Raw genomic sequence first — 22,731 nt, 5'->3', positions numbered from 1 at the left:
TTTACCAAAGGGACAAACGTCACGATCGAGAACGTGACGACCCACACGCGAACGGGAGCCTGCGACCGGGGCAAAGGCAACACGCTTTGTAACCACCTTAAAAATAATCACGGAATGAGATCACATCTATGATCATCAAAATTCAATTAAAATGCCCCTGCAAGAAGATGGAGGGCCCCCAAAAGAACAGGCTCCGAGAAAACGTCACTGCCTACCTAAAATCAGCCATGGAGGGAAAAAAAAAACCTCACAGGCATTTCTACAGTTTTAGTTGGAAAGTGGATCCAGAAAAAGGCTACAGTGTTGAAGAGCAGTTTCGGGGAGGTTGTTTATCACACACGTATTAACAGGGTTCTGTCCACAAGTAAGAACGCTGTTAGAAGAGAAGACACGGAACTTGAGGCCACAGATGAGGGGACACCCCGCGAGCCCACGCCCTGCAGGAGTTTACAGAGGCTCCGTCCAGCCCCGCGCACGAAGGCCCCCAAGGGCGCAAGTCCCGCTTCCGCCCCCCACTTGGTCACGGGGCTGCCCTGGACTGAGAGAAGGGGCGCGTCCTTGGCACACCGCGCTCAAAGACGTAAAGGCCAGGCGTCCACAAGGTTATCTGTCCCAGCAAAGACTGGTGAAAAGAAGGGACTCTGCTCTCTTCAGAGGTAGAAAAAGGTCCTTTCCAAACACAGCAATCACCAGAATCCTAAGATGGGCCACAAAACGGGCCCGACTTCATTCCAGTCACAGGGGACGCCGCCCTACTCACCTGTGCGTACATCCCGCTGACCTGACTCTCGCAGAGGAGATGTGTGCACCGGCTCGAGAACGTCGGGTCCACGGTGCCGCCGTGCGCCTGGATTATCTAGACACACAGGAGAGCCAAAGTCATAATCAACCTCGTGTGCTCAGGAGGACAGGGTACGGTTTCCAATTAGACTATTAAAGAGCCCATCGTCTATTTTTATAGTATATTTCACCAGAACATATACGATATACGTGTGGGTTATATTTACAGGTTCTCCACTCAGCACCGTTAAGCGAAAATGAGCTCCAACATTCATTTAACTTGAATTTCCAGAGGGAAAGACAAGAGAAACGAACGTTCTCTTTCTGTAACACGGTTCTCTCTCCACCTCGCACTGCTCACATTCTAGACCAGCCAGCGCCGCATGGTGGAGGCCGTCCTGTGCTCCCCTGACCTGCACCCGCCCTGGTGTCATGACATTTCAGACATTGCCAAATGTCCCCTGGGGGGCACAGCCACCCTGGCTAAGAGCCATTATAATAAATAAATAAATTAAAAAGCAGGAAGTTAGCAAGCAAACCCCAAAATTTATCTTTAACAACAGATCTGTCTCAGGGCTGAGGGAACTATTCTGTGGCATTGCACGGTGCTGGCAGCATTTGTGAAAGTCCAAAGAACCGCGCACCAGAAGGGAGAGACTTTCGCGGTCTGTTAAAAAAAAACACCTGCCCCACAAAACGGTTCTGCTTCATTTACTTTTTTTTCATGTTTATTTTTGAGAGACAAACAGTGAGCAGGGGAGTGGCAGAGAGAGAGAGAGAGGGAGACACAGAATCCGAAGGAGGCTCCAGGCTCTGAGCTGTCAGCACAGAGCTCGACGTGGGACTCGAGCTCACAAACTGCGAGATCGTGACCTGAGCTGAATTTGCACACTTAACCGACTGAACCACTCAGGCACTCCTTGCTTCACTTACATTAAAAAAAAAATTTTTTTTTAAATGTTAATTTATCCCTGAGTGAGACACAGCATGAGCAGGGGAGGGGCAGAGAGAGCGAGAGGGAGACACAGAGTCTGAAGCAGGCTCCAGGCTCCGAGCTGTCAGCACAGAGCCCGACGTGGGGGGCACAAACCCACGGACCGCAGGATCGTGACCTGAGCCAAAGTTGGATGCTCAACTGACTGAGCCACCCAGGTGCCATTTACTTTTTAAATCTGATTTTGATCGGGGCGCCTGGGTGGCTCAGTCAGTCGAGCATCCAACTCTTGATTTTGGATCAGGTCAGGACCTCAAGAGTCGTGAGATCGAGCCCTGGGTCAGGCACCGTACTGATGGTGTGGAGCCTCCTGGGGATTCTCTCTCCCTGCTGTCCTTCCCCCACTCACGCTCTTTCTCTGGAAAAAAACAAAAACAGAATTTACCAATTTTTGTTTCAGCAGTTCACAAACATGGCTTACTAAGGCATGTGAGCAAACCAGCAGTTTCTACACCACTGGTTCTCATCCCCCTGCAGCAAGCACAGTCAGCTCTTCGCGTGTCTTCCGATAATTCCGGGTATGTTCTCACGAATCCACGCCTCCTGACCTCCTCCTGCGGGGCTCACCCTGGCTCGCTTCTCCTGCGGTTGTTAGGAGCCGTATTCCCTCCCTCCCGCCTTTCTTAGTTTTCTATGCACCTTTCACTACGTCATTCCCGAACTCTTCAACACACGACTACCGTCCGTGGTGGTATCTGACTGTGCCCACAAATCCCTGGACGTGCCCCCCCTCACAGCAGAGCTCGGCCTCCTCGCTTGGTACGGGCGGGACAAACAGGATACGGTGCAGCGACCGCATGCGGCTTCCCAGACAGGAGACGCTGTGGCTTCCTCCCTGCTCCGCCTCAGGTCACCTGCCCCGGCGGAGGCCAGCGCTGCCCCAGCCCCACGGAAGGCCCCGTGGCTCCCGTCGCCCGGCTCCCCCCGACCACACGTGAGCAGAGCGCCTCGGCCACAGCCACCCTACTGAGCCACGGCAGGGTCTCCACTCGCGAAGCACCCTCCAGGTGACACGTGTTCCCTGCTGGGAGTCACCATGTTGCAGAGGACTCGTTACACAGCAGAGGGCACGGTGTAGCTCTTCCCGCCCCGACAGATAAGGCACATCAGGTCACATCAGAGCGCGTATCAGCTGCCCCTCGGGGACCGCTCCTCCCTCTCCGAGGCCGGCGCCTCCCTCCACTCATCTCCACGACTGCCCTCCACCCTCACCCAGAGAATTCCTCTCCCGTCTCCGCGGGAGGGGGCGCCCAACCGTGGCCACCTGAGGACACGGTCACCACAGCGGCGCATCACGGGCAGACAGGCCGCGACATTCGAAGCCAGGAGCCACTCTTCCTCGGGGCTCCAAAGATGCCGCCGGCTGCTCCGTGACACCAGATGGCCTCCCAACTGCTGCTTCTTAGAGTCGTCCCTGGGGCGCAGCTCTGGGCAGCCCTCCCTCTGCACCCCGAACTTGCGGCAACGGTGCCCGTCCGTCCCTCTCTACGTGCTCCTGCCCGTGCTTTCTCTGCGCTGGCACGCCTGTCCCTTGCTACGTGCCCTCCTGGACTAATCCCGGAGCTTCAAACGGAAGCAGACTTGTCTCTATCTTTTGTGTCTTTGAGTTACAAAGGTATCTTTGTTCTGAGGCCGGTTTCTACACATCACCTTCCAACACTTCTGTGATTTTTAGAGAATTTCCTGCTGCCGTGATTCTCAGACAGGCCTCTCCCCTCCTCTCTCTGCCTCCTGCCCCAGGTCAGGTTACCAGCATCTCCCAACTGGCCTAGTCACCTGCCTGCACTCCCGCAACTCAACGTTTCATGGTTTGGAATGTACGTCTCTCCTTTTTCTCCATGCTTTAATAACTACAGGGAGAAAATCCGACTTCTGTCACGTGGCACAGGAAGAAGGTCTTCGAAGGGGTGGCGTGGCCGGGAGCCCGTGCCTTCCTGCCACCCCCTCCCCATCTACACCGAGGGTTTCTCACTGGGACACCCTCCATGCTCCCTCCTGTTTGTCCTAAGACTGAGTGCAGGAACCACCTGTCCCCACAGGCCTCTCTCAAGGCCCTCGCCCCCACCCAGCGCGCTGTGTTTTCTCACGGCTCTCGCTGCACCTGCCGTCCTGCCTCCTGCTCATCACAGGTGGCCGTTTCTCCGACTGATGTGCGGTTTTCCCCCCCTGGTGCATTCCCAGTATTCTCTGTCTCACACGGAGAGTGTTTCAACAACAGGAATGCTTTCGGGGAAGCGCGTTTAAGATCTGCCCGAAGCATACTTAGTCTTTTTTTTTTTTTTAAATTAGAATCAGTTTTGATTTGCGGCACTAACGGGAAAAGCGTTTACTTCTCTTTTTCCTTAAAGGCCAACATACAAAATAATAAATACGAGCACTACGGTTCCACTACAGACTAGAGACTCTGAGGTCCCTTCCCAGCTGGAGAGTCTAAGATTGTCCGGCACTCGTCTCTGGAGACAGAAAGGATTAAGGCACACAGAGGTTGATGGTCCCTATCCTAGGGCACCAAACACCTGATCTCATTCTCACATCCCCAGTTATACACAAATAACCTGCGGCCCTGAGAGTTTAAGAGCTAGAAGAATCTCAAGAATCACGAAGTCCAACATGCTTCCCTTACAGCGGGAAACACTGAAGCCCAGAAAAGTGATCTATCTGCCCAAGGTCACAGAGTGCCAAAATAAAATGCCCATAATGCATTCCCAACACAACAACGTGTAGGTCAGTGAGGGCAGCCCAACGGACAGAAGGCCAAGCCGCATTCTGCAAGTCCTCAAGACCGAGCTGCGTTTCTTCGGGCACAACTCACCCTTTTCCAGGTGGCCAGGAGCTGTTTATCAGACATCTGCTCGGGATAATCTGCAATTGCGAACACACAGCCCAGGAGGAACCCTTCTTCGGGAACTGGAACGGAATCACACGAGGAAAATAAAACCCCCTGAGTACGTGTGCGCAAAAACGGAGGCGTTCACGTCGCTGCATCCATTCTGCGTTTCCGAAGCCGGTCGCTCTCGACCGGGACGCTCGCAGCCTGAGCGGTAGGTTCAAAACACAGGTCCGCAGGCTCGATGGTGCGCACGGGCGACTGTGTGGAGCCCCGTGAGGGGCCCCGGTGCTGCCTCCAGGGGCCAGGACGCCCCACCGTGACAAGTGGGGCCCGCGTTGGGCACCGGACCCGTTCCCCTCCGCGAGGACCCTCCTGACGGGAACCCTCAGCCCCTCACCCCACCCTCGCGCCTCCCGACGAGACTTTAGGGGGGAGAGAGAGACCGCGCGCGTTACTAACTCTCCACTGCCGGGTCGTGTCCGAACAGCTGGTGCGGGTGCTGGTGCGGGGGCAGCGGCGGCGGCGGCTGCGGCTGCGGCGGGGGCGGGGCCTGGGGCGGCAGGGCCGGGGGCGGGGCCTGGGGCGGCGGGGGCGCGGCGGGCGCGTGCATGTGCTGCTGCAGGTGCAGGCGCTGCAGCTGGGCCAGCTGCAGGTGCTGCTGCAGGGGCTGCTGCAGGGGCTGCGGGGGCGGCGGGGGCTGCGGCTGCAGGGGCGGCTGCGGGCGGGGCGGCGGCGGCGGCGGGAAGGGGTGTGGCTGCGGCGGGGCGTAGGGCTGCTGCGGGATCTGCGGCTGCAGCTGCAGGATCTGCTGGGGCGGAAGGTGCAGGACCGGGGGCGGCGGCGGCGGCGGCGGCGGCAGGTGTGGCTCCGGGGCCACCTTCACTTGGCCGAACAGCACGGCGCCGGCGTTCGCGTGGCCCTGCTGGCTGTGGTTCACCTGATGCTCTAAGGCTTTCGTGGGCGCTGAAAGGGACTGTAGGATCTAGAAGACACAAACGAGGCGAAGTCATTAGCGACACGGAAACGGCCTAACGTCCTCCAAGCGGGAGAACGTGAGCGGACCCTGCCATCTCTTCAGCACCGCGCGACACGGCGGCACCAAACGGCGAGCGTCACCAACTTCGATGAAGCGAACGAATTCACCGGAATTCAGAATTTGGAAGTAGGTAACACGGAAGGAGCTAATGCCTTAAAATTGACACACGTGTATACTCACACGGCTGATGTGTTCGACGGAGCACAGTCACCGGGCTGCAAAAAATAAAAAGGGGGGGGGAGGGAGGAGAAAAGAGAGGCGCCCTGCTTCCTCGCAGGGGTCTGTGCGCCCCCCCCCCCAATGGGCTGCGGGCACAGCGCCTCACCGGCACCCCCCTGTCCCCCTGCCAAGCTCCAGACTTCTCCTAACCCAGGGATGCTCCAGGGAAAAAGTGGACCCTGCAGCCAGTCGGCCTGGCCCGAGCTCCTCTCCGCGCCTGCCATTTTCCAACGACGAAAGGGGCCCCGGAGGAGGCGGACGTGAAGACCACCCCTCAGTGAAAGTACCCCCACCCCCCCTTCTGTGGTTGCCGTGCCCTGCGCCCTGGCAGCTCTGTAAACGGGGGCCGGAAAAGACACCAACGGTAGGTCTGTTTAATGGCAAACGGTCCCTCAACTGAGAAATCCTCAGCACAGCTGCTGAGTCAACCTTCCCCAAAAGGACGGGGGGGCTCTTCAGAAGGAGCGAAGTGTTTCGAGCCAGAGAAAATCCAACTGCCCAGACCGTTTTCCCTTCTGGTTCCTCCTTCACGACGACAGGCGTAAGCGGAGAGCCGCCCGCAAGCTGAGGGGAGGGAGGGGACAGGGCCAGGAGTCGGGAGAGGCCAGAGCACCAGATGGCACGTTACTGTATCATCTTGCACAGCACTGAATGTTATGTCGTACAATGAATTTTTTCCCAATTGAAAACACACTTGCCATTTAAACAAAACTCTAAAATCCAGTTGCAACGTAAGCCACGACTAAATCGAAAACCTCAAGTATGTTCTTAAAATGTATCTTCCACTTAAACAGACTCCAGAACGTAAAGGCGACATAATTTCCAAGGGTGGCAGACTCTGGATTTCGTGGCCAAACAGCTGCCTCTGAAACTGATGGAGGACTGGCGCCCGGGGGGCTCAGTCAGGTGAGCATCCAACTTTGGCTCAGGTCATGATCTCAGGGATCATCAGATCAACTTCCACGTCGGGCTTTGCTCTCAGCGTAGAGTTTGCTTGGGACTCTGTCTCCCTCTCTCTCTGCCCCTCCCCAGCTCGTGCTCGCTCTCTCTCAAAAATAGGCAAACATTAAAACAAAAAACAAAAAAACTAAGGCCAAACTCGAGGCTTGCACGATCTGTCTTTGAAATCACTTACAGGTAAGACCTCTCTCTCCATAAGGAGTTCTCTCCACACTTCAGAAACTCCTCAGTAGAGCTCTAACCAGAAAAAATTTTTTAACAAACTCATAACCGGCAGGGTAATGATTTATTCTCTATGCTTAAAAGTACTGAAAAGTACTGTGTAAAGTGGAGGGAAATGGACCTCAGTGCGTACCACACCCAGACAGCAGGACAGCAACTGGGATGCTCACACGTCCACAAAAGCTGCGAGGGGCGGGTGGCGGACAGCTGCTAGGACTTCTGCGGATCAGTCCTGAGCCTGTCAGTGCAGCGGGCCAGTAACAGTGGCTGCTTCTGGAGAGGACACAGGAGTTAAGGGCAGGAGGGAGTTTACCACTTTATACCCTTTGGTGCCACTGGAATTTTTTAAAGTTTTGTACACATGTATTTTTTTACTCTCAGAAGTCACAACCCACATGAGCTTGACTGGGAATAAGGAATAAAGGCCTGTCCGCCATGATGGGCAGGTCAAACCAGTGGTGTGCCTCAGGCTGCCTCCCCCGCCCCTGCATCCCAACCCCAGATCACAGGGCAGCTCCGGAAGGTCTGAAGGACCCTCCATACAAAGGGTGAAAAGACCAGGAGTGGCTGAAGGTCTGGAGCCTGAGGCTGTTCCCCTTCCATCCGGTGGGGGGGGGGGGGTTGGTGCTCCAGGCCTGGAGCAAGGAGAAGCTGGGAGAGGGCGGGGTGGGTGCAGGCTGTGAGCACAGGGTGGCTCGGAGCAGACAGGGGTCAGGACGAGAGCCCTGGCCTGGGGTAAGACGGACCCCGGGCTGGAAAGCCGGGCTTTTCAACCCTCTGATGTGCTTCTTGTGGAAAACACGCGCTAGTCTCGAGCAAACAAGCGGGATTCTTGGCTGCTTGGTCGCATAATCTGCCATTCCACAAACAATTCTTAACGAACGTCAAGTCTGGATTCTTCCTTCATGTGACACTATTGCTTTCTTTATTTAAATTACTTCCTACCAAGTGCCCCAATATATAAAGAATTTCAACACAAACAACATGGCTCTAGCCACTACCAATTCGCAACCTATACAAATTTTGATGATTGGCTGTGTTCTCCTCATCCCCAATTTATTTTTAAACTAAATCTGTCTTCTAGCTGTAGCATTTCAAAACTTCATTTTCTTCACTTCTAGCAGCAAAATGTCCCTGCAAACCAAAACCACGCGCAACGCCTCTGGGCAGCCGCTCTCCCTGGGGCCCGGGCGGGCCTTCGCGGGGCCTCGCAGCGCACCAGAGCCTGGGGCCGGCTTCTCCGTCGGCCCTCCTGCGGGGCGCACCCCACTCCCTGATGCAGGCACCCATTTCCACCCCACAGGAGCGGATTCCATCCAAATGTGAATTCAGGGAGCATGGGATCGAAGTGGACATGGGAGAAGCACAGGGCGGCAGCAGGGGCAGGGGCAGCGGCGAGCCGACGGACGGACAGCAGTGGGGACAGCAGGGGGACCCCGGGCCCCAGACCACAGGAGGGGTCCGTGCGCGCTCCATCCGCACACCCAGGGGCCGCCGGGCCTCCCTGCGCACGCCCCGGTCACACCACCACTGCCTCCGGGCTGTCCTCCGGCTGCCTTCTCCACCGGCCTCAAGCCCCTGGCTTTCCGGTTGGTTCTTTCTGACCGTCGGCTCTGCTCCCCTCACGGCCCTCTGGTGCCGGGCCCAGGACCTCATGGCTTTAGCACCCCCTCCCCATCGGAGCCGTTCTCTGCGTTCCGTCCTCCCCCCCACCCGCAGGGACCCCATGTGAGCGTGGGCCCCAACGGACAGAGCATTCCGTCCTCTCCCCCCAACCTCCGCTCAGGCCCCCCCCCCCCCTCAGGTCCTCCTCACTAGCCACCACCCTCCAGAACGGTGTCCCGCCGACTCAAAGTCCTCCCGGCCCGGCAGGTACAGGACCACGATGGGAAGTCCAAGTATGGCGGTGGGGGGGAGCCCACGGAAGGCGCCTCGCCGCAAAAGGAGAGTCTGCCGCTCGGCCACCACGCACTGTCACCATTCAGGCTGCAAAATACTGGCTCACTCACCTTGCAGGAAATGCCACAAATTCCGATTTTGTGGACAATCCCACGATTTTGGCAAAAAACCCCACGATCTTCTTTGCCCCAACATGAACACGCCAGGCAGAAGGTCGCACTGGTTGCTGGCATGTAACCTGGGCCTCCTCTGTCTCTCATCTTCCCAAGCCACCAACCCTCCGACATCGCTAACTCGGCTGCCACACTCTACTGCCTGCACCTGTCCTTCGGTCCGTCCGTCATCTGCTCGGCCTCCACCACACCCCACGTCCGCCTGTCCTTCAGTCCGTCCGTCATCTGCTCGGCCACCGACACCCCCCGCGTCCGCCTGTCCTTCGGTCCGTCCGTCATCTGCTCGGCCTCCACCACACCCCACGTCCGCCTGTCCTTCGGTCCGTCCGTCATCTGCTCGGCCACCGACACCCCCCGCGTCCGCCTGTCCTTCGGTCCGTCCGTCATCTGCTCGGCCACCGACACCCCCCGCGTCCGCCTGTCCTTCGGTCCGTCCGTCATCTGCTCGGCCACCGACACCCCCCGCGTCCGCCTGTCCTTCGGTCCGTCCGTCATCTGCTCGGCCTCCACCACACCCCGCGTCCGCCTGTCCTTCGGTCCGTCCGTCATCTGCTCGGCCACCGACACCCCCCACGTCCGCCTGTCCTTCGGTCCGTCCGTCATCTGCTCGGCCACCGACACCCCCCGCGTCCGCCTGTCCTTCGGTCCGTCCGTCATCTGCTCGGCCACCGACACCCCCCGCGTCCGCCTGTCCTTCGGTCCGTCCGTCATCTGCTCGGCCACCACCACCCCCCGCGTCCGCCTGTCCTTCGGTCCGTCTGTCATCTCCTCGGCCACCACCACCCACCCACATCCTCTCATCCTTCGGTCTGTCCGTCATCTCCTCGGCCTCCACCACCCCCCACATCCACCCATCCTTCCGTCCATCTGTCATCTGCTCAGCCTCCACCACCCCTCACGTCTGCCTGTCCTTCTGTCCGTCCGTCATCTCCTCGGCCTCCACCACCCCCCGTGTCCGCCTGTCCTTCCATCTGTCCATCATCTCCTTGGCCTCTATGCCCCCACCTGTCTGCCTGTCCTTCCGTCATCTCCTCAGCCTCCACCACCCCCCGTGTCCACCTGTCCTTCCATCTGTCCATCATCTCCTTGGCCTCTACGCCCCCACCCCGTGTCTGCCTGTCCTTCCGTCATCTCCTCGGCCTCCACCCCCCCCATGTCTGCCTGTCCTTCCGTCTGTCCATCATCTCCTCAGCCTCCACAGCCCCCCTCTTGGTGAACTGCATCTCACTCACTCTTCCTCAGCTACCAATGTGTGGTCACCAACCTACCCTGGGTTCTGACCACATCCAACAATACTGTCTTCCCAGGATCCCTGTATCACCTATTCCAGAATCTTCCATTCTCCTCAAACCCAATTATGTTTCTCTTCCCCTCCACCCTACACACTCTGCCTCGTGCCCCCTTAATTTTCTTCCTTCAGATGTCTACAGAATGTATTTTCTTTTCTTCCACCTTATTCTGGTGTCTCAGCCATGTACTGTCTAACTCTCTGCTAAGTCAGGAAGGGAGGACAGGAAAAGAAAAACAAGAACATTTTTAACATGCACCTCAAATCAAAAGACTTGAAGCACCACCAGTAGACTCATCAGTGACACTGCGGTCTACAAGAAAAAGACCCTTCCCAGAGCCCCAGTGGCTTGCTCAGAAGGTGGCCACGTTCCTCAGGGAGAATGGTCCAGGCCCTGGGGGACAGACCCCTGCAGAGGCCTCCAGCTCTCCCCACAGCCTCGGTCTCACAGACTTTCTTCCCTTCCGGCACAGCGAATTCACGCCTGCCTCTGATTCACCTGCCTCTGGGGCTTCAGTCGCTGTTCCTTCCTCTGGGAACCCTCCACCCCCACCCTGTTCTTCCCCAGCCTCTGTCATTCACGCCTCTTTCTTGAGGCCCTCCCTAACCACCTCTTCTAAATGGCCTCCTTCCTCTGTCGGCTATTATAGGACCCCTCACTGAACTGTCTTCAAAACACCCAGACCCCGAACCCACAGGAGCCCTTCTGTTTGTACGTGTCTGTCTTCCACACCTGAAGTGAAGGCGGGAAACTGGTCTTTCTCCTTCGCCACCCTGTCTCCACGACCCAGAGAAATGTACACAGTGGCCAATATACCACCGTGACTACTTTCTTTTGGTCCTAAATTGAAGGACATCTGCTGAAACTTTCCAAGTCCATTCCACATCAACAAACTCCAATTGGGATCCTACCAACTGAGATTACGACTTTTGTAAACGAAGAGTTCATATTACATCATTTATCCACCGTGAAGTTCATTATAAGCAAATACAAACACACAGTCAACTTCAAGCCACTGCTGATTTTAGGCTAATTAAGAGCAGAAACGTCCCTGAGGGGCAAGCACTCCCGTCACCAGTACCTGCTGGAGTTGAAGAGACGCTCGACAACACACACACACACACACACACCCCTGTGGAACAATTCTCACACAAATAAATACCGCTTGTAAGTTAACTGTTCTGAAGAAGCGGGAAATACTAACCTGTATCGAAACCATCTGTAAAATCCAGCCCTAAAATCCGTTACTTAAGTTCCCGCTCGTTACAGAGTGACTTACGTGTGCCACATTTGGCGGCCGGCCGATCTGCTGAATATCAGCATTATTCGTAATGTTTCTCAGCGTCCGCACCGCCGGACTCCAAGAAGCGATCATTTCTGATCTTTCAGAACTCTGCAGGTTCTGTCCCGAAGCCATTATGCTGCCCCGGACGTCGGGGGGTAAGACGCTGCCCGGAACGGGTGGCACGCTGGCACATAAGTTAATCAGGCCCGGCTCCTTTCCCGGGGGCAGTCTGCGTTTGGCCGCGGCTATCTGTGGCACTTCCGCTGGGGTCCAGTTTAAGTTTCGCTCCTGTTTCTCAGGCGATGAATCCGAAGAGTCGTCAAACATCAACTCCCCTTTGGGTTTTTCGGTGTTTGACTTGGGTGAGAACTGCTGGGCACCTGAAGGGGATCCTTCTCGAGAACTGGCAGGGCTCGATTTCTCGTCGGTACTACCCTCATTGGGGGAATCCTGCTCCTCATTTTCTACCTCCTCCTCCTCCTCCTCTTCTTCCTCTTCTTCCTCTTCATAAATAATGAGCCGAGGATGGTAAAATGCTTCATCCTTTTTGGTTTTTTCAGATATGCAATCCAGGACCCAGTCGGGGGTAACAATTTTAATACTGGCTCTCTTTAAAGCACATTCGTATTTCTCCTGCAAGTAAAGAACAAACACATAAACACAGCTGTGAGTTTTACCAAATCTCCTAGAACCGTGTACTGAAAACGTCAGGACAGGGATGCAGCTCAAGCGGTCGGCACCTGTGACTGCCGTTTTAGACACGGAAAAGCTTAAGCTCCTTCCAGACGCACGACTAGAGCCAAAATGAACCATCGGTTTATGAACTCGGGACGGCCTCACCTGCAACAGTGGTCTTACAAGATTTTATTTTATTTAAAAAATTTTTTTTCAAGATCACTTATTTTTGAGAGACAGAGAAAGACAGAGCGTGAGTGGGGGAGGGGCAGAGAGAGACGGAGACACAGAATCCGAAGCAGCTCCGGGCTCTGAACTGTCAGCGCAGAGCCCAATGTGGGTCTTGAACTCACAAACCGCGAGATCATGACCTGAGCCGAAGTCGGATGCTTAACCAACTGAGCCACCCAGGCGCCCCTTACAAGATCTTGTTTAAAGTTAACCTCTACAGGTGGTATTTTAGAAAAAAGCACAGCTAGCAATCCCACGGAAAATTCTCTTACGAACGAAATAAATAATCGCCACCTCGCTTAGTTTTTACTTACTGACAATCTGTACAAAGCCGTAATGGGGGCAGAGCTCCTTCAGGACATGGGGCACGGTCAGGGAGGGTGGCCGACTTTCCGTGGGGAGGCTTCCTCAACGAGGCGCCTAGTGTTAATCGAGCTCGCTCCACGGGAGACACAGAGGGTGCAGCACGTCTCTGACCTAATGAGATTTACGACTTCGCTCTGGAGAGAACGTGACCACCAACAGGAATACAGTGTGCAGCCGCCGCTGAGTGAGGCGGGCACATGTACAGAAGAGTCCCACCAGTGTGAGCCGCACGACTCAGGGAAGGCCTCTGCTGCAAGGTGAGGCCGGGCAGGGGCGTGACAGCAGGCACGGGCACTGAGCAAAAAACGTAGGGCGCATGGAAAAGGTGTGCTCACAGGCAGGGGCCCCCTTGCAAGTCAGGGTGTAGAATGGAACAGATAGCAAAGGATAAAAGACATCAATGAAAGAGTCACATGATACAGGAGCTTTAAAATAAACAAGTCTGAGGGGCGCCTGGGTCGCTCAGTCAGTTAAGCGTCCGACTCCTGATCTCATTCACGGTTCCTGAGTTCGAGCCCCTCATTGGGCTCAGTGCCGACAGTGTGGAGTTGGCTTGGGATGTTCTCTCTCTCTCTCTCTCTCTCCCTCCTTCCCCAGTCCCACTCTCAAAATAAGTAAACTAAAAAGAATGAATAAGCGAGTTTGTAACTATGGTTCGCTTAACTAACAGAATCTCCCCCCACCCCGACCCCCCGCTTCTAAAGCCTAGGGTAACAGCAGGTCTCTGGCACACATGCTGGAGCCCCCACATTAAAATGCGTTTCCTGGCAAGGAGACCGAAGGTGGCACTCGCTGTTCACGGTCAGGGCAAGGGTGACCACGCAGACGACCGCCCTCAGGCCGGCGCTGGCCACAACGGCAGAGAAGCCGGGACCCACCTCCCGGGAAAGAGTGAGACCCCCCACGAGCCTCAGGGAGTTCACGCTGTTGCTTCTGAGGACGCTCTACTTCGAACCTTCTGAAAACGCAGTCATGGGAGGACACGCATGGATGACACGTGAGGCCAGAAGAGAAGCGGATGTAATCACCGCCATACTGCGAGACCCTTCCACCGTCCCCATCTGAGGGCACGGCTCCGACCATCTTTGTTATAAATACAGATGTACGTGTGTTTAAAAGGTGGAGGGGGCACCACGGTGTCCCGGGGCACAAACACTCTAGGATGCTTTTCGCTTCATACGTTGCGAACGACCTCCCACGTCAACGTGTGCTTCTAGGCCGGCCCTTCTGCTCCTAACTTTCTGGGGTACACTTTCCGACAAACTCCAAAAGTGGAGACGCCCGTGTAATAAATCCCCTGCACCCGTCACCCAGCTCCGGTAGCTGGCAACCGTCTGCCATCCCGCTTCACCTGTCTCCTCTGTGACGCTGCATCTCTGACGACCCCTGCCACCGTGACCCCCACTCAGCTGTGGGGCCCCCTCACACCCAGGCTTAACTCGTTTTAACCCCAGCACGCCATTCTGTTGCACAGTGATTTCAGGCAATCCCCTGTCCCCCGGATCACTGCTTAGTTACTTCTCGCATCGTTCATTCTCGTAGCCTCTGACGTCTGGGGTTTTGTTACCGTGAAAAACTGAAGCTAATTCTCGACACACATATCCTGAATCGTGGGGTCTGAGATGAACTCCTGGGTTCTGGTATCAGAGTATGGAAAGCACTTGTAGGCTCCTGACCTCTAACTACACCCCCTCCTAAAAGGCTGTGCCACCAACTACGAACAGCTCTATCAACTGACCCACACGCCTGATAATACCCTGTTTTATTCCTGGCCGTGTGCTTGAACTCCTTGAAGCCACGCTGTGTGTAAAGCATGATTTAAGCCATGCGTTTTATTAAGATGGAAACGTTTTGAAACCTATGTGTCGAGAAGCACGTGGGAATACGGAATGCTGAACTCAGCCACACCACAGCGTGCACTAACCGCGGAAACTAAGCTGAGCCCGGGTGCTGTGCAGAAGTGCCCGATCACTACGGTGAACGCCTGAGACCAACACACCACTGTCTGCTCACTAAATCACGGAACTGAAATAAAAACTTCAAAGAATTAAAAAATCCTCTTCTTCATCCCCCAAATCATCCCGAAATACTTAACCATGAAATGCGAAACCAGCCCTCCCACGTCGATACAGATGAGAACCCTCCGTAGCAGACTAGAGACTTGCGACTTCCTGACCGCCTGTCCCAGACGAGCCCCAGGACTGTCCCAGGAAAACAAGTCTGGACACACACCCAAGTATTTAGAAGCTACACAAATACGACCAGGTAACAAATCTGAGATTTCTACGTTATTTTCCAAGGTAGGAAGACGGTTTGCTGAAAATAATAAAGCGTGACATTTTTTTTTTAATCGTTAACAAAGAGCAGAAGTAACACTGGTACCACGCGGTGCAGTCGCTGAGCATTTCGGACACCACGGAGAAACTCCACACTTCGCGCTGGGAGCCAGAGCCGCCGTGGTCGGCCGGAGTGGTCGTCTGCACACCGGGCCGGCACTCATTTCAGGAGGGACCTGACTGTGTCCCAGGCAATTTACGCACAACACTGTCACTCACGTGTCCTCTCCCTTCTCCCCAACAGGGAGTTCTTGTCACTGAAAGACACTCAGTTACTGCTTGAACAAAGGTGACCCAAGAACAAAGCAATGTCAGATGCCTTTGCCTGAGCTAACGTCCCAGCTAAGTCATTCCAATTCTCGAACCCTCACACGTACAAGTTACTAAATGCACGGACTCAGGGGTGCCTGGGTGGCTCACTCGGTTGAGCGTCCGACTTCGGCTCAGGTCATGATCTCACGGTTCCTGAGTTCGAGCCCCGCGTCAGGGTCTGTGCTGACCACTCAGAGCCTGGAGCCTGTTTCGGATTCTGTCTCCCTCTCTGTCTCTCCCCCACTCACACTCTCTCTCTCTCTCTCTCTTTCTCAAAAATAAACGAACATTAAAAAAAAAAAAATCTAAATGCACAGACTCGGGAGCCAACAGTGCGGCCCACGGGGTCCGGGTCGTGGCCAGTGGCGGGGGACGGGCAGGTCCTCCGGCCATAGCAGGCACGGTCGCCCATGAGGCCTGCAGCTGCCAGAGACCAGCCCTTCCCAGCAACAAGCACACTCCCGTTGTTCCGCCGATTCTGTTCTTAAATCCCTTTCTTTTCCACTTGACTGAACATCTTAAAAATCCAGGAATATGAAAGGTGGTTTCGCTCTGCCGTTTAAACATGTTCTTTGTTCATAAAAATGCAAAAAAAAAAAAAAAAAAAAAAAGGATTCGAAGAGATGCCGTTTATTTTTGAGTCTGACATTCACGCATTGCCTCTTCAATGACAATGACTCTTCAGAAGTATTTGCTAATCTTTACAAAAGCTATACTTTGTTTCCCTTCAAGCTAGCCACCTACAATCAAATGATTTGCTCTTAGCCATAAATTATAAAGCATTAATATGAAAAGAACCGTTACACTGTTTCACCAAAACATACTGTATTTCTTAGAGTGTTATACAAAACGTGACTTTTTACTTCGAGAGACTTAAGAGTCACATCTCCCATTTTCACAGAAACGCTTCTTCTCGGACCGCGTGGCTAAGTTACAACCACACCCACTGGCTCCACATGGCTCTTGTCAGGAAACCAGCGTGGCCACGGCACACGTTTCCAGATCGCCTCTGCTCAATGTCAAAGCCTCTGTGAAAGAGGAACCTCACACGCCACCCCTGCCCCCCCACCCCCCACTCCCAGCCAGGGTACCCGTGGGAAGAACCGGATGGCAGCACAGATTCAGAAGCACTTAAGAAAAAAACAGGATACCGGCACGTGGAAAGTTAACTTGCCATCAACACACTCCTCTTGACTCTCAGAGTCATAAACCATCGTTCCTGGGAGGAGCAAAGTCTGGTTTCCAGAAAGCGATGGTCCTCAAACTCTCGTGCGCATCAGCACCACCGGGAGGGCCTCACCCAGGTTACCGGGCTCTGCACCTGCCCTCACCGGGTCCTGGTTCACGAGGTGCGGGGCGGGCCACAGTCCGTGCTTCTCACAGATCCACAGGGGAGGCGGGTGCTGCTGACCGGGGGGCCCCACTTGGGAAACCAAAACTCTGTGGCCCCACCAGTGCTTAGAGACAAGAACCCCACGATTATCGAGATAAACATACTTGTATCTATTCCAGATCATTAAAAAGGAAATGGCATTGGAAACTTCACCAAACACGTGTTTACAAAGCTTTACTCAGCACAATGCCTTTTTAAAAATTGTGAAGAAGGCTAAAAATACATACTTGCACAAATAAAAATGAAGTAAACTTTTACTGAATTTGAAAGGAAACTCGACAGACTCAAAAAACTTTCCCATTTTCTCCACAAAATAAACCCAAATTTCTTCGCATTTAGAGGTCACATCTGGCTCAGAGTAGAAACGATAATCATCTCGCATCGTCTGCGGAATGAAGCCAGGTCTAAGTCAGGTAAATGAACTGAATCGGCTTTTGTACGTGGAATCTAGCAATTAATCCAAGAGAAGCTCACAACCATCACTCGGCACCGGAGGTACTGACGGGATGCGCGAAGAGGAAAACGTACGTGAAATGCTTACCCCCTTTGGTTCGGGGACCACCAGATGCGTGCATTTCTTGTTGAGGTGCAGCTGGCAGTTCCCCCCATAGAAAGTGAGCAAAGCCCACAGGGCGCTCCTGTCTTCAGACGACACCTGGGAAAGGAAGGGACACCGGGCTTCCGTCACACATTTCAGTCCGTGCAAGCGTGCTCATCGTCAAAGTACAAGGTGGCATCTTAGCAGTTCTGCTGCACCTACTGGCCTCCCTCGTCAAAGGAACTCAAGTAGGGGGACTCATGGGGGAACATGTGAGCGCTCGGGTATCTGCTTGTCACGACAAACTTTCAATTCCTATCGTGACCGCTTCGTACACGTGATTTTTTTCACCTTGTCGCCAAATGAATGGAAAACACACATCCACGCTCCAGAAAAATGAATGGAGAATTCTTGCAACTCAAGTGACGGGGAAGCAAGCAGAAGGAGGGAGTGCGTCACGGCGTCTGACAACCAGAGGCTCGAAAATGTCTGCGGGCAACAGCAGCACCCAAGTCACTAAGGAGCCCCTTCACCATTGAGGGCTAAATGCTGATTAAGAAATGGAGGAATTCAAGAGACAACAACAGTTACTGGGAGCTCAGCGAAAATCCTAAGTATTATCTAACACACCAAAGGAAATAAGGCAAGCGTGAAAGGGATCATTCTTATGCTTGCGTAACTGATGAAGTCAACTCCAGGCAGAGTGGCTCGTGTTGGAAAAGAGGCCTTCACTGGAACAACAAAAACAGCTCCCCATTTACTGCCTGCCTCCTATGTGCCAGGAACTGTGCCAAATGCTTCGCACGCATTCCTAACCCCTGTGACCGCCATGCAAAGTGGCAATCATGAAGCCCCCCCCCCCCCCAAATCAGGAAACAAACCTGCCAAAATTATAGCTAATCATCAGAACAGCTGGCTTTTAAAACACTTTTAAAACACAGGTGTGTCTAACCCCAGGCCTGCCTACATCTTCCTGCAGTTCTGTAACTTCTCTAAGGGCAATTACTCCCCAAAATAATTTCTAAAAAAGAAAATTTTAGAGTCTGAAAGACAAAAGAAGGAAGAAAAATAAAGGTGTGTAAATTAATTCTGACGTAGTCATTTAACCGGGTCAATTTTTTTCCTTAATAATTTATTATAAATTGAGAGTTATGGTTAAGAATTCTGTTAGTCCTCAAGTTAGTTCTGTGTTACAAACAGCATGTTTTTAAAAACCGCCATTATTCAGCTTGCCAGAACTCCACTGTCTTACATCTACTTCTGTCCATTTTACAAATGTTTCCAGAACTTATTCTGCACTGCACACTCACTACTCTGTGGATACTAACAAGAACACGCTAGTCTCCTAAAATCACCTTGGAAAATCACTACTTTGTATCTGTTTAACGTAGTTAGCCACTGTCACATTTCCGAAGACTGGACCAGAAAACCGTTATTTTTTTACTAGAGGCTTTCGCAAAAACGTGGCTCTCCTGCAGCATTTGGAGAGGTGAGACTGACTCACGTGATAATACAGACTGCTCCAAGAGAGCACTACATCCCTATTAGAACCGAAGTTAAAAGACCAGCCCCTCTCTGTGCCCTCCTCGGGAAGATGTGCCTACAGGGAAGCACGTGCAGCCCGGGCTGTGCCGACCGCGGCGAGCCAGGCCCCGGGCCGGCGCCACAGGCCCGGGTCTCAACAGGGACAAGCCTATTGCTGGGGAACGAACATCAGGTGGGAGGGAGGGAGGCCTGGAGCTGACACAGGGTCTCCAAAAATGAGCTCCGGGCCACCTGGAGACCTTCCACGAACCAGATCCTGCATCAGTGCACGTCTGGGCCAAGCGACTTCAAACAGCCACACCAGCTCACGTGTGTAATGAACCTCTTTGCACACCAACTAAGAATGCTCTTTCCACACCAAAATGTTAACAATAGTGCCCTAGTGGGGATGGAATTATGGGGACATTTTTGTTGTCATTTTTCTACTTTTCTGTATTTTCCAGATTTTCAAAAGCATTAATTTTGTAACTGGGGAAAAGGTTGTGTTTTTTTTGTTTTTTTAAAAGCAACCTTTGTAAACTACAGATCTTGTCATCTCGGCCAACGAAGCTCGGACATGATCTCAATACCCTAAGACCCAAAACCCAAACGCTTGAGTGGTGAGTCAGGTGCGGCCCCCACACGCGCGTCCCATAGCACCCCCGCGTCTCAGGGACACTCCTCCGACACGCGAGGCTCTGGCTCCGTGTCCTGCCCAGCCTCAACGCCCACTCAGCTACCACTGGCCCTGGACCCCACGGCAGGCTGCACACACACCCACGTGCTGGCCACGCTCCGAAACCACATGCTCGCCCTCCCCACTATCCTGTCCTCTAAGGACGTGGAGCAGAGGACGGTCACCTCGTCCACGGCCCCCCCCCCCCCCCCCCGAATAAATGCCTCCTTCACCCCAGTCGGGAGCACCTTCCCTTCTCGGTACAAGTAGGACACTCCTCGGTTCTAGCCCCCAAATCTGTCCTTGTCCCCTCCCGAAAAAAACTACAATCTGAAGGCACGGTTGAAGATGGAGGTCTCGCTGGGACTCGCCCCCTCAACCTCGCTGCCCTCTCTCACAGGACCTAGTACAGTGCAAGGCACATGGGCAGGCAGTCAAGAAACACCTGTTGATGGAGATACAGAACGAAAGGGCTTTTATCTTCAGCCTTCAAGGCTGAAACCACAACCCTGGCCAGGCTCTCCGTCGCACTCTTGGCCTGTCCCCCGAAACCTACCCAGCACATCACAACGGAGGCCCAGCCTGCGTCAATACCGGCTCAGGAGAAGGCAGATGGTGTGTGTGCTTCTCAACGTCTGCGGGCACAAGCTGCCTTCCCTACCTCTCCCTGGGAGAGTTCTGGAAGACTCCAACAAAGAGCTCCAGCCTGTATCAACACCCTGACGGGGAAAAGACAGAAGGTCACCGAGAGCCACCGAGCAAACGGTCCTTTCGCAAAGGCGGGGTCCTGCCCGGTGGGCGCGTGTGCGGGCAGGTGCGCCAAAGTTCAGCAAACGGTGTGGACGCCCGAAGAGTCTCTGCGTGGTGCGGATCCACCGTTGAGACGGCTCCCTCCGGCTACAGTTTCCACACCTCGCACCCACTTTTACACGCTTGTGTGTGCTACGACACGCGGCTGGTTCACAAGCGCGTCCTCCCTTGTGGACGGTGCGTTCGCTGAGGGGAGACATCCTATCTTAGTTTATTTTACACCCCCCATCGGCATTGCTCCCGTCACAAAAGTACTCATCTGGTATTTGTTAAACCAAAGTCCCTTAGCTACACGCTGTGCACGTGGTCTGTTAACGCATCTTAAGCTGAATTAACGTTTTTTCGCAACCAGAAAACATCAGTGTCCGCAGTGCGCTCTTCTTAACTGGGGTGTCAGCAGGTGAGCTGCTAATCATCCTTATTTGATCGAGCTTCCTGCACTCAAAAGCAGAGCTTTTTACGATGGGATCCCATCACACACTGGGGACTCCAATCCATCATCCTAAGTGATGGACGGCGTAGTAAGTGATCCATAAAGATCAAACTAACTCCAGATTCTGAGTTTTACTACCTAATGAGTTTGCTAAAAGGATAGAAAAAGACTGTCAAAGGTCCTTCTAAATTCAGCTGCCTGCCCACCACAGACCCAGCCGCCCCCCGGCAATGTATTTCACACCTAGATAAAACTCCACGGGCTGGACCGCTTCCCAGACCACATGACCAAGGGACCCTTGTTCACCTCTGCCCGTGCTCCCTACCACCTAGTTGTGGCTTCTTCTGTGGGCTCTCCATTCTCCCCCTCCCTGCCCCTCTGCTGTCTTCTCAGCCCAGAGCCTGAGATCCACATGGACCACTAGGCCTGCACGATGGCCACCAGACCAATCAGCAGTCCTGTGTCCCTGCCCAGCATTCTTATTCTCCTCCTCTCCTGAGTCACAGGCAGGACTGAGGGGACACCTGGAGCCATACACAACTATCTGCTACAAATCAGCGCTCCCCTCCTTTACTTGGGGTGCTGCTGTTTCCCAGAAATAAAAACGGAGTCTGATTTCATGCCTGGTTTCTAAAAACAATTCCCTCTCCTCCAATAGCATGTCTATGCTCAGATTTCTTCTCTGCAGAGCCCCTTTACTGCATGCTACCCAGGGCTCTGCCCCTGGCTACCTACCTTCTACGTTCCTCTGGAAGAAGCAAATTCTCTGCCCGTCACACATCCCCACATCTGGATAGCTAATCGACACCCCAAACTCAACGTGCTTCAAACCAGCTTCCCCAGCTTCCCTGAGGAACCAGGCTCCCGTTTCCCCTCTCCAGCAGTGATGCTGGCACTTCCCCCAGGCTCCTGGCCTGCTCGGACCCACAATTCACTGCGGAGGCAGCTCCAGGACCTGCCACACGGGCGCCCCGGGGCGCTGCCTTCTCCTCCTTCGCCCCAAGTGTGGCCACATCACCAGGCCCTGCCGATTCCCGTCCGGGCCTTGTATCCACAGCGCCGTCCCGAATCCAAACCTCTGCCTCAAGTCCAAGATCACGCCCTCCCTCTGGCCCAAATTCCCATCCCCACCCCGGCCCCGTGTCCTGCTACAGCCCCCAGACCAGCTGCACCTGCCAAACTGCAAGGATTTTCCTCTGCTTGTCTGTGTTTTTCAAATGTCCTCATGTAAATATTTGTAATCCTAAATTAAATACTTAAGAAAGAAGGAAGGAGCATCCTACTGGCCACTCCAGGAAGCTCAAACTCCAACATGTGGGTCCGTTCCCGTGCTCTCCGCCCCCACCCTCCCAAACGCTCTCTTTCCCCTGCACCCCGAGCGGACACCTTCCGTCAGCAGCCAGCCTTGGCGCCCTGGTCCGTCCTTCCATGTTGCTCTGCCAGGAACGCACTCCCCTATCCCACTTTTGCTCTAATTCTGCCCATTCCTTGGGGCCCCTCAGGTCTGCCATCTCCCCTCCCCCAGGCTTCCTGACTAGGTCGTCCACACGGGTGACTGCTCTTGTGATCTCACGCACCGACACCAGGCCACCTGATCGAGCCCATCATACAGCAGGTGTTGTGTGTGCCTTAACCTTAGTGTTGTAGGTCTGATAATCTGTTACCTTTGTGAAATGTAACCACTTTTCAACCTTTGTGAAATGTAACCACTGGTGTTTTCTAAGACTAAAAGTCTTCTCTGATGCTAAAC

General features: G+C 54.2%; 1 protein-coding gene across 3 annotated transcripts in view; it reads right to left on the bottom strand.

Annotated features, from left to right (window-relative positions):
• PAXIP1 (PAX interacting protein 1) overlaps positions 1-22,731 on the bottom strand; it is a 51,190-nt gene that overhangs the window by 15,911 nt on the left and 12,548 nt on the right. For 2 of the 3 annotated variants that reach the window (XR_009260097.1, XM_058723694.1), the window contains exons 5-9: positions 17,542-17,655; positions 11,682-12,320; positions 5,064-5,586; positions 4,587-4,681; positions 761-856 (exon numbers count right to left, since the gene is read on the bottom strand). Coding sequence is in view for 2 of the 3 variants with exons in the window: in XM_058723694.1 (XP_058579677.1) it covers positions 761-856; positions 4,587-4,681; positions 5,064-5,586; positions 11,682-12,320; positions 17,542-17,655 (1,467 nt within the window). In the remaining variant the exon portion in view is untranslated. The remainder of the gene's footprint in view (positions 1-760; positions 857-4,586; positions 4,682-5,063; positions 5,587-11,681; positions 12,321-17,541; positions 17,656-22,731) is intronic. The other variant, XM_058723695.1, reaches the window with a different exon arrangement.

This window comes from Neofelis nebulosa, chromosome 4, assembly GCF_028018385.1.
Source record: "Neofelis nebulosa isolate mNeoNeb1 chromosome 4, mNeoNeb1.pri, whole genome shotgun sequence".
NCBI lineage: Eukaryota > Metazoa > Chordata > Mammalia > Carnivora > Felidae > Neofelis > Neofelis nebulosa.
This window is presented reverse-complemented; position numbering and strand designations above follow the sequence as displayed.